The following is a 12,260-nucleotide window of genomic DNA, read 5'->3' on the forward strand; positions in this document are numbered from 1 at the left end:
ATATGATGCAGCAAACCCACTTGCTGAGTATGTATCTGAAGAAAATGAAGTCAGCATCTCAAAAGATACCTGCACTCCTATATTCACCGCAGCATTATTCACAACAACTAAGGTATGGAAACAACCTAAGTGTTGGTTGACGGATGGATAAAGAAGATGTAGGGGGTGTGAGTGCGATACATACATATATGTGTCTATGTCTATGGTATGTACACACATATCACACACACACACACACACACACACACACACACACACACACAGAGGAATATTATTCAGCCATGAGAAAGAAGGAAATTCTGCCATTTGCAACAACATGAATGAACCTGAAGGATATTGTGTTAACCAAAATAAGCCAGACAGAGAAAGACGAATCCTGTATGATCTCACTAATGTAGAATCTAAAAAAAAAAGGTCACATCTATAAAACAGCGTAGAATGATAGTCACCAGGGGCTAAAGGATAGGAAGATGCTGGTCACGGGACACAAGCCTTCACTTACAAAAAGAATAAGCTCTGGGGGGCGGGGCACATCTGGGGGGCTCAGTGGGTTAAGCCTCTGCCTTTGGCTGAGGTCATGATCTCAGGGTCCTGGGATTGAGCCCCCCACATGGGGCTCTCTGCTTGGCGGGGAGCCTGCTTCCCCCTCCCCCTATACCTACCTTTCTGCCTGCTTGTGATCTCTCTTTCTCTTTCTGTCAAATAAATAAATAAATGAAATGAAATGAAAAGAACAAGCTCTGGGGATTATAGTAATACTATATTATATACTTAAAAATTGCTAAGAGAGTAGATCTTAAGCATTCTCACAATTACTGTTACAAAAAAGGGAACTGTGGAAGGTGATGGATATGTTCATTAGCCTGATTAGGGTTATCATTTCACAATATATATGCAAGCTGAATTGTCACATTATATACTTTAAATATATATATAATATACACAAGTATAGTTTTATTTGTCCATGATAAGTCAGCAAGGCTGATAAAGCTCAGTAAAGTAATCATTTCTGATAATAGGTAATTTTTAATAATCTCAGTGAATTTAAAAAATCTGGTTAACAAGATACATTTGGGGGCTGCCTGGGCGGCTTAGTCGGTTAAGCATCCTCTTGATTTGGGCTCAGATCATGAGATTGAACCCCACGCTCAGTGGGGAGTCTGCTTGAGATTCTCTCCCTCTCCCTCTACCTTCCCCCTGCGCATACATCTGTGTTCTCTCTCTCAAATAAGCACGTCTTTAGAGAAATTGGATTTCTCTCTCAAATTAATTTTATCACAGTGCCTGGGTAGCTCAGTCGGTTAAGCATCTGCCTTTGACTCAGGTCCTGATCCCAAGATCCTGGGACTGAGTTCCGTATGGGGCTCCTGCTCAGCACGGGGGCTTGCTTCTCCCTCTCCCTCTGCCTGCTGCTCTCCCCGCTTGTGCTCTCTTTCTTTCTGTCAAATAAATAAATAAAATCTTAAATTTTTTTTTAAATTAAAAAAAAATAGAACTAATTTTATCAATGTAATATAGAGTATCCACAGGGGCAGGAAACATAGGATAAATTTATTTTTAAGCAAGATGTTAACATTTTCCTATTATATGTTCCATGTGTAGCTCCACCTCCAAATAGCTTTTTTGGTAAAGTACCTCTGAATTTAAAGCAAAGGGCTTGGTTGTTAATTTGAAAAGAAGGACATTAAATATACAAATTTGTTTTATAGTCTGGACACTCTGTATACTTTTGTGCAGATTAGCCATTGGACCCATTGTTTTAAGTTAGAGTTATGTATCACTTGAACTTACGCATCGCTTGAAACCCTATCAAGCATGTCTCTGAAAAATGTAACTAATATATTATTTTTTAAAATTTGAAACTATCGGGCGCCTGGGTGGCTCAGTGGGTTAAGCTGCTGCCTTCGGCTCAGGTCATAATCTCAGGGTGCTGGGATCGAGTCCCGCATCGGGCTCTCTGCTCAGCGGGGAGCCTGCTTCCCTTCCTCTCTCTCTGCCTGCCTCTCTGCCTACTTGTGATCTCTCTCTGTCAAATAAATAAATAAAATCTTTAAAAAATAAAATAAATAAAATAAAATAAAATTTGAAACTATCTATACAGGTAGTTTAAAAAGTCAAGTAATGGTAAAAGACTTACCACAGTGGGTTCTCTCTCTACTAATCTCATTCTCCCAGCCCCAGAGGAAACTATTTTCAAATTTCTGTTTATTCTGGCATTTACTCATATATACATTTATAGACAAATATGTAAACTGCTATCCTTCAAGTTACGAAGTTTTAGTTGTTACTTACTGGCTTACTGTCATGCCGACAAGGGTTTCGTGCTCTTATGTGACTTTTTTCTCACTTCTGTTCCCTTATCCTTCCAATTCAGTTATATTAACAATTTTTGGGTACACTACTGTTTGATATTTACATTATTATATATAATCAGTTATTTGCAGCTAAGCATAGTAGAGTACTATGACTCTTTCTGATGGACTTTTTGTTTTTTCTTGAAGTTAATACTTGGTTCATTTTTACGTTTGCTTTATTTTCTTTGTGCTGTTACAGTGCTGTGCTCATAGGTGTTTGACAACCCCCCCCAACAAAAGCCCTGGTTTGTATTGTTTGCATTTGTTTGTATTGTGTTTGATTTTTCATTTCAAATTACCAGTGTGAGGTCACTAAACAAGTTGCTGGGAAAAGATGCATACAGTTGGTTCTCAGCTATTAGTAACTTTCTCATACCTGCTACTGGTCCACATTGGGACTTTAAAATTAAGTTTTCCTCTTCTTCTGTTACATTTTTAAAATAATTTTATCTCATCAAAGGACTTACTGGTTCTGAATCTCTTCTTTTGAACTCTGAATGTTTCAATAGGCCTTGGGGACTTTGGTCTGTATATACTTATACTTACAGAAGGAGGAGGTTTCACAGTTCTATCCCAGGCATACGGGGTCCTCGCCAGAGAAGATGAGGCCAAAGTTATACAATCTAGTGCTGCTATTTTGCTAGAGGAGGGACAAGGCTATTGGAGAACAGGAGTCATGGTGAAGCTATGGTGGTCTCGTGCCAGGTATGTCCCTGCGAGGCTGGCCATCAGGGTTCTTTTTGAGGCTGGTTGCTTGAGCTCCCAGTCAGCTGGGGCCCTGCCCCACTTCCCTAACTGGCATGCTTACTTATGTTTGGCGCTTCCGCAATGCCTGGCACCATGCATGCCAAGCAAGGTCTGGGATGGCATAATTTGGCCCGCTGCTTGCAGAACTTGTTCATAGAGTTGAAAGTTGGCCTCCTCTGAAAGCGGGGGCTTTGACCTCATCTCCAGGCTCTGCTCCTGTGGACCTGGGAGGTATCTGAGTTCTGGTATCCCAGGTTCAGGTAACCTGGGAGCCCAGAGTTCTGGTTTCCTATAAGAACTAGTGTGGGAGCCACTGCTGTTGGCATCTCCGTGTTAACTAGGGCACTGCAGCGACAACTGGTCTTGGAATCCTTTGTAGCAGTGCCAGCTTTTACTTGATCTGCCATCGTCCAAGCGTGGGCTGGAGGTGTGCACCACCATACCTCAAGCAGCTGACTTGTACTGAACTAAGCTTTAGCAGTGTTTTGAGGTCAGTCTCAGGGAGTCCCATCCACTTTCTGACCAAATGGCTTTTCCTTCTCTTGCATTAGATTCGTTCACGGGGAAGGTCATGCAGCCTTCCGTTCTGCAGTAAATCTTATTAAAAGGCTTCAGAATTCTGGTTCATTGATGTTCTTCCCCTTTGCCCAACTCTGCGATCGAACCCCACATTCAGGGCTGAAACAGACTTTTTCTTTTCCCTTTAAAAGTTTCCTTGTTCATTTCAACAGGAGTTAGGTAGGGATGTTCATCGACTTGGCTTCAATCACTGTTTAAACCAGAAGTCCCAACAGGGCACCTCGATTGCTGTCATTCTGGGTTTATGTACAGCAAAGGCGCTGTCCTTTTGGACTGCAGAGGAAAGTCTTCTTAAGAAAGTACTGCGATCGAGGTGCTTGGGGGGCTCAGTCTGTTAAGCATCTGCCTTCAGCTTAGGTTATGATCCCAGGGTCCTGGGATTGAGCCCCGCATCGGGCTTCCTGCTCAGCGAGGACCGTGCTTCTCTGTCTCCATCTGCCTGCTGCTCCCCTACTTGTGCCCTTTCTCCCTCTGTGTCAAATACATAAATTAAAAAAAAAAAACAAAACAAAACAACAGAACTTGAAAAATAAAAGTACTGTAATCTGGCAACCAAGGCTCGAGCAGCTTTGAATGCCCCTGTGCTGATTGTGGGGCAACCGGTCGGCTTTTCCAGAAAGGTCTATGGGGTTAATGTAGTTAATGGTAGTTGAAAGGCGTAGGTGAAGGAAAGCTGAAAATATGGTTTCTTTTTAAAGGCGAAATGAGATACTGGAAAGAGAGAATGCTCAGATGTTACCATCTTGAGTCGGTATTGTTGAATCCTGTTCCTGGATTTGTGACAAACCTATTTCAGTAAGGCCGTGAAACTCAGAAATGATAATTTTAAGAAATGAAGTTTAAACTTCTCTAAGCAGGCTTTTCCCAAAGGGTGGTCTGTGGATCTGGGGCCATGGAATTCTGGTCAGGAGGGGCTGCTTCAGAATGCAGCAGGATCTTGTCCTGGACCTGCTAAATTAGAATAGAGTTGGGACCTGGAAACTGGCATTTTATGTCAGCACACTCCCCCGGACCCCCTGCCCGGGATTCTGTACAGCCCACGTAGGGGAGCCACTGGTCTTGATCCTTGGCTCTTGTTTGGGGTTGCCATTCTCTGCGGACTTTGGTTTTCTTCCCTCTGATGTAAACATCGGTGGAATTTCTCCCCATGTTATCATTCATTCCTGCCTGTTTGGTTTTAAGCTCCAGGATGATTATTACTGAATTTCCTGAGTTGCTTTGCATTTCTGGATTTCTAACTCTGAACTTTTGATTTTTTCCCCCCTACAGAGCCGAGAAAACAGAGGTCCTCAGTGAAGATCTGTTACAGGTAATAAAAAATCTTTTTCAGGTGCTTTGTTTAAAGAGGAAAACCAAACCAAACCAAATCTCATAGGTGAGAATGGAGGTGGATGGATGGATGGATGTATGTGTGTACGTGTGTATTCTCCGACGAAACAGAATAAAGTAAAATGGATCAGTGTGTTTCGGATCCTTAAAAAGAGCAGTTGGGCTGCATGGTGATAGAAAAGGGATCTGAAACCTTGGTGTCATGTTTTGAAGTTCAGATGGGGCTAGTCCTGCTTTCTAGTGCCAGGTGTTGGGCTGGGGTATATGGGCCAGTTCACTGGCACTGCAGCCTGGTCACGGGTCCTGGGCAGGCGGAGGGACTGTTGTTTGCTGCTGGGATAGTGTCCTAGATGGGACAGGCCCCACCAGCTGTGGCGGAGGGCCCGACTGACTCCAGCCTAGAGTTTCCACTTCTCCTTCCCTTTCACGCTGTTGTTCCCCAGTTCTGGGCTGAGCTGGGTCCCGAGGGACTTAGAGTCTCAGTGACAGTGACCAGATCTGGCAGAACTGCTCTGAGGCCCTGAGGTGCTCTGCCACCCACCTGGGTGTCCTTTCCTCTCCATAGGGAGGGCGTTTCCTGTGGGGACTTCAGTCAGGGCCCCTGCACTTCATCTCTCAACAGGCTTCCTGAACTCTGGGGCTCACTCAGAGTTTCTCCCAGAAGGCCTGGGACCCTTTATACACATGCCTTCGCTTCACCTCAGCCCCCGTCTCTCCCCTGCCCACCCCAGAGCACACTGGGAAGGACAGAGCCCCTCCTGCACTGAGGTTTCTCTGAAGCCTCCTTGCTCGTGTCATTTCCATAACCCACAGTAGGTGTGTGCACTTGACCTCAGAAGACCAAAGATCTGCTCCCAGGTGACTCTTCCTCTCTCCCTAGGGAGAGAAGGAGCTGGCATAGTTTAGAAGAATGTGGCTTGTACCACCCCGTGTCAGAACATCCTTCTCAATTATGACAGCCAGCCACAGGTACAAGATTTTAAGAGCACCCATTCCCCCCCCCTTTTTTTTTAAAGGACAGAAGTTTTTATTAAGGATTAGAATGGTTTTTTTCCCCACCCAGATTTATTAGATAATCATGTTCGTAATAATATTTCCTCGCTGGCTTAAATACATGGTAACATGTATTTCAACTTCATTTTCAGACTTCCAGCAATGTTGTTTGGTATTAGTTAACCTTTAACTTGACTGGGTTTTCATGTCTATGTTCTGTCTCCCACATCCCGCATCAGTAAACACACAATCTCATTGGATCCTTGAAGCCCCCAGATGCAGCCAAAGGGCCTCTCAGGCAGTTCAAGGATGGCAGAGTTCCCATAGGAGGCAGGCGGCGACCACCTGCGCTTGTCTCTTTGCCCGAACATCCACTGGGGACCCAAGAGTGTGCCAGTTTCTAGGAACACCTCATTTCATGACACGGATACTTACTCCACATCTGCCATCATTGCTACAGATGGTTTCCCCCTTCTTTGACTATAAAGAAAGAGAGAAATGGGTAAAAGCGTGGAACCTTCCTACCCAGGTCTGCCCTTGACGCGCTCTGTGGCCTCAGAGATTTATTGAACCTCCCTGTGCCCCAGTTTCCACTTCTCTAAAATGAAGATAATGGCTATATCCACCCCATAAGGTTATTAGCAGGAGTTAATGGGTTAAACAGGAAAGCAGGAGGGATAGATCCCAAGCCACAGAGATTTGTTTGTTTCTGGGGTGAAACTTCCCTGATTTTGCTCTGTGTCCCCCTGCCTCTTAGATCAGTTCAAGAGGCTCTATTTTGCCTCTTGTTTTCCACTCGTAAGTTTATTTTGCTCTTTTGCTCATGTGGCAATTCCCTGGGAGGCTGTGAATCCCGGGAGGGTGAGAACCTCAACTTATTTACTGTTGTTTTTCTACTACCTTGCCCAGGGACGTGACACATACTTGTCCTTTCAACAGAAATTAAATGAACACCTTATATTTGCGAACCAGGTAGCATTCCGGGCACTCGGGAGAAGTCAGTGAACAAAAGACACTGAGGCCCCCGTCCCTGTGAACTTGACAGTTTTCTCGTGGCAGTCAGAATCAAAGCAAAATGATGGGGTTTTGGTTTTGATTTTGCCTGTTTTCTAGGCAAATAAAGAGTGTGTATTATTTTTCCAGTGTTTTAAAATCTGGTCATTATAAGATCAGGGGGAGGTGATGTGGCATCTGCTCCTTATATGCCTGCCAGATCAGGGTCCTGGTGGTTGGGCCTTGGCTCTGAAGAAAAGCTGCTGGGGCAGTGAGGACCTTCAAGGAAGAAACACAGAACCATATCACTGGGTAAAACATTGTAGGGTAAAAATGCATTCTGTTTTGAATTTGTTGATTTTTCTTTAAAATAGAAAGCATCCCTAAGGGCCTGCACTTGGTCTTAATGAGTCATCAGAATACACATTTTTGGCATTCCTTCCCGTGAAAAGCAGCTCTCTTTGCCATAAACAGCCATATCCCAGCAATAATATTTTGGGAAGCTAAATCGTGATGCGTGGATCCCCTTAGTCAGTATTTCTTACTGTTGGCTGTCCCTTCTGCTTTAGAGGTTTATTCAAAACAAAACAAAAACAAAGCCAAATACCCATCCTAAACCCCATAAGGAGCCATTTTGAAGACACTGACCTTGCGTGGAAATTGCAGAACTTTGATTCTGGTCCCTGAGCCTGATGTCCTGTGCCTGGAAGGCATGGTCGCCATCTGCGGGGGTTCGCTTCTGAATGTCCCTGTGGTTGTTTCCGCTTGGCAGTGGGGCTGGGCCTGAGGTGTGCACCTGCATCCCCGCAGGCTGGAGCTCGGGCTTTGTGGGCGCTGTGGTGTATAACTGGGCTGCCACCACTCTTTCTGATGGTTTTGGTCCAGACTCCGCTCCCTCCCCGCGTGCAGACCTTAGCCCTTGAGAGATGGAAACCCCTCCCACACCCAGAATTATTTGGCCCCAAATATCAGTAGTGAGAACCGCTGGTGTAAGTGAATGAGAACTATTTCCACGTCTACCCAAGACCTGAACACTTAGACCATGGGATGCTTTTCTTGCCTGCGTGCCGGCGCCACGGACGAAGAGGCTGCGTGTGTTCTTCAGCCCCTTCAAATGGCTCATTTGTCTCTGTTTTGTCAGATCGAGCGGCGCCTGGACACGGTTCGGTCAATGTGTCACCATTCGCACAAGCGTCTGATGGCATGTTTCCAGGGCCAGCATGGCACCGACGCTGAGAGGAGATACGTGAGTAGCGGATGTGACTCGGGGCCGTGGGCCTTATGTCTCTGTGAGGCTTTGCACGCGGCGGCCTGTTGGTTTTCCTCAAGCAGGAGCAGCAGCGTTGCCTTGCTGATTTATACCTTGTATTGCCATTTACTCTCATGCCACCTGCCTAACCAGAACATTCTTTTGTGCTTAAGATGTTGCTGAGTCAGGGGCGCCTGGGTGGCTCAGTGGGTTAAAGCCTCTGCCTTTGGCTCAGGTCATGATCCCAAGGTCCTGGGATTGAGCCCCGCATCAGGCTCTCTGCTCAGCAGGAAGCCTGCTTCCTCCTCTCTCTCTGCCTGCCTCTCTGCCTACTTGTGATCTCTGTCTGTCAAATAAATAAATAAAATCTTAAAAAAAAAAAAAAAAAAAGACATTGCTGAGCCAAAAGCCCTGCTCACGCTGAATTTTCTCCAGGTGCTTTTAAAGACTTAGTGAGCCATTTGTCATTGATAAGACAGATGTCTGTTAGGAATGCTTTGATGGCAAAAAAGCTGAAAGCCTGTCTTAAATGGACTTGGAAAATGGACACAATTTATTGGCTTACTAACTGAAGCGTCCAAAAGCTGGGGTGGACTCGAGGTAAAACTTGGGCTAGCATTTCAGTGGTTTGACCAGACCCTCCTTTCTTTCCTTCTGTCCCTTCTGTCTTCTTCAGTGTCTGCTTTATCCCTACATGGGCTCCTCCTCACAGGTTGGCCACCAGCAGCTTCCATGAGCTACTTGCTTCCCTGTGCATGTCTGGCAGGACTAGAAAGCGTGCTTTAGTAGTTTTCTTAATGGAGTGGGAAATCTTTTCCCAGGTCCTTGGCAGGTAGAAACCACCTCCCATTGAATCGGTCCATATTGAGCCCTATTTCCCGTTCCCGAACATTCCCATTCAACCGTGGTTACTGTGGGCAGGGGTGAGGTTGGAGAGGAGATGGGGCGTGCTGGTTGGCTTAAGCTAATTGGGGCCCAGCCCTAGAGCCACTTCCAGCTCAGAGGCTTTATTGAGCCCCAGGTGAATCCCTAAGAGAAGTCAGGATGCTGTCGTAGAGAGGAAGAGGGCCGAACTCCAGGAGAACTGTCGAATGTGTCCATCCATTTCCTCCTGTGCCACCAGCAGCAGTGGTCATGGGGCCGTCCCGTCCTTGGGTTTACGAGATCCAGGCTCAGCTGCATATACTAACCCTTGGAAGCCCATATACCATTAAGGCGATAGTTTCAGGGGCATCCTGGGAAGCTGTGATTTGCCGCAGTGTTTTGTCTGTCACCGGATGTCTCAAAAGGAAGAACTGGCATGCGGGTGATCTGTGTCACCCTTAGGTTTTTCCTACAGACGTCTATGGGACATCGAGACAACAGGGTTATTCCTCTCTTGTGCAATACTTGCTTGGCTGCAGTAGGTATAGACCAGCGAGTGGAACTTTGCGCACACCCACGATCGATCGTAGGAATGCCTGCTGCAGGTCCGGTCCCACAGAACCAGAGCCAGCTCCCCTGGTCCTGTCCCCACGGCTCCTCTCCTCTTGCCATGGCTTCTGTTCTACCGATCCTTTCACACGGTACCCTAAGGCTCTGTCCTCCTCCGTACTCCGCCAGCCACATTCCTTGGGCCACCTCCTCTGTTCTCATGGCTTCTGGCTGGTGTGTTTATGCCAGCGACTTCTAAACCATCTCAACCAAGCAAAAACACTTCCTTCCCCAGATGTCTGTTTCAGCGTGCGTGACCAGTTCTTCCTTCTGTGTTGACTCTCGAGTTCCACCCACCCTATTATGCAAGCCAGAAACTGTAGGGTTACTTTAGGTTCCCTTTCCTTCTATCCTCACCCTCCCATAGCTGGTTGATCAGCAAGTCCTGTGATTGGGAATATCTTGGGAATTGGGAATTCCTCACCTCCACTCCCATCTCTGCCACCTTTGCCTTAAAGCAAAACCTAATTACCTCTCACCTGGACAGTGAGGTCATTCCCTCAGCTTCAGTTCCTGCCTCTGGTTCCCTTGTTTTCCAGCCTATCTCCAGCCAGATCACCAGAATGTTCTGAAATGTCATCTTCCTGCCTGGGGGAGAAAAAAAAAAATCTTAGCTTCATGGTTCTCAAGAGGGACCACAAGTACACTCCTGGGGAGATTTGGAAAAATGTCGAGACACTTTGGGTTGCTGTAGGAATTGGGGGACGCTACTGTGTTTGGAGGGAGGGGACCAAGATGCCAAACATTCTGCATCCCTGCATTCCGGGGGGATAATTCCACACCGGAAGTGGGTCCTAATGCCCATGGCGCCTCTTTCAAGGGGGCGCTGGCTGCTTCCCGTTGGTGGGATTAATAGTCCAAGCTCTTCAGCATGACAAACCCTTCATACTCTGACCCCATGTCCCCTGACAGTCCCGGTGTCTCCTGCTTCCTCCCACTCGTAGTGTGTGCCTTGTCCTTCATGTTGTTGTGTCTGGTCATTCCCTCTGACTGCTTGAAGACTCAACCTGGGTGTCCCATATACTCCCTAAAAACAAACAAACAAGTATTGATCAAATGCCTACAGTATACAAGTGCTAGAGACAGAAAATGAAGAAGAGGTAGTTTCCACCTTAAAGGTGCTTACAGCCCGGTGGGGAGAGACACAATCATTATAAAATGACATGTGTAACAAAGTGTGCACAGGGTATCATGGGAGGACCAAGAATGGGGCATCACGGGACGAGAGAGGTAGCCAGGTGAGGCTTCCTGGAGGAGGTGGTAGCCCCGCAATAAAGGAGGGCAATGAGTGGTAGGTGATGGGCATACGCTAGGCAACGGACAAAGGTGCCCGACCCTCATTTCTAAAACCTAATGCCAGAGGCTTCCTTTTCCAGCCTTAGACAGAAGAGCCAAAGACAGAGCTCTGAGGCTGTCTACACTGTGCATGTGGGAGGAGCAGTCACCATAGAAACGATAGAAGATAGGTAACCACAGAGGTCGCACAATGTGGAGGAAACAGCATCAGCCTCTAGGGTCCTAGAATACACAGGAGGAGCCTCTCAGAGGCTCGCATGTGTGTGAAGAGACAAGACTCGGAGGCGGTGGTCTTCTCAGTCTAAGACTTGGGCACAGCAGAGCTCATGCTGTGCATCCTGTGAGACCTGGAGTGACTGCTTTTTGTGCAGCTGGCACACATTTTATGAATTATGACTTTAGAACTTTTTAAATGACTCCCTGGTGATCAAAAAGCTGTCCATGCCTCAGCAGTGCTCAGCTGTGATCGTGGAGGAGCGTGGCCGTGGTCGATAGCCTCTTCATCAAGGAGACCAGGGTTAAGTAAGCACAATGTTCTTATTTGTATACATCAGGAAACAGGATTGTCGCAGCTTTGGGGTCAGAGCCTGCAAACCACAAGGCTCTCTGATACTTGCAAAGTAGATTCCCTCTTTTTATGATTTTTTTTTTTCTTTGTCCAGAGCTCCGGAGTGGCACAAAGTATATTTCTCCTGATTACTGCATTTATCCTAGATTTAAATTCCCTCAGAAAGTCAGCATTACTGGGGTGCCTGGGTGTAGTGCTGTGCGTCCAGCTCTTGGTTTTCGCTCAGGTCATGGTCTCGGGGTCATGAGATCAGGCCCCACGTTGGGCTCCGTGCTCAGCACAGAGTCTGCTTGAGATCCTCTTACCCCCTCCCTCTCCTTCTGTCCCTCCCCACTCCTGCCTGCATGCTCAATCTCTCTCTCAAATAAAATGAATAAATCTTAAAAAGAAAGGAGAAGGCAGGCAGCATTATGAACATGTCTGAATTACGCTCACCATGTTCAAGGCACGCTGCCCGTTTTCTTCTATCTTCCTGGTCTGGAAGTGTAGAATCTGGGAATGTCTCCTTGTGGGGCAGGTGAGGCCTGCTATCTACTTACTTGAAAACAACTTGAGAAGACAAGAGATGGGTAAATACAGTTGTTGTTTATCTTGGCATTTCAAATACTGTTTTGAATAGTATATTTATAGTATATTTAGTATAAATAGTATTTAGTATAAATAGTATAAATAAATAAAA

At 46.2% G+C, this 12,260-nt stretch overlaps 1 protein-coding gene across 5 annotated transcripts in view; it reads left to right on the forward strand.

The window, feature by feature from the left end:
* Window positions 1-12,260, forward strand: part of ARHGAP17 (Rho GTPase activating protein 17) — an 84,692-nt gene that overhangs the window by 29,365 nt on the left and 43,067 nt on the right. For all 5 annotated transcript variants that reach the window (XR_009407015.1, XM_059415158.1, XM_059415159.1 and 2 more), the window contains exons 2-3: window positions 4,950-4,989; window positions 8,137-8,241. Coding sequence is in view for 4 of the 5 variants with exons in the window: in XM_059415158.1 (XP_059271141.1) it covers window positions 4,950-4,989; window positions 8,137-8,241 (145 nt within the window). In the remaining variant the exon portion in view is untranslated. The remainder of the gene's footprint in view (window positions 1-4,949; window positions 4,990-8,136; window positions 8,242-12,260) is intronic.

Source organism: Mustela nigripes, chromosome 11, assembly GCF_022355385.1.
Source record: "Mustela nigripes isolate SB6536 chromosome 11, MUSNIG.SB6536, whole genome shotgun sequence".
NCBI lineage: Eukaryota > Metazoa > Chordata > Mammalia > Carnivora > Mustelidae > Mustela > Mustela nigripes.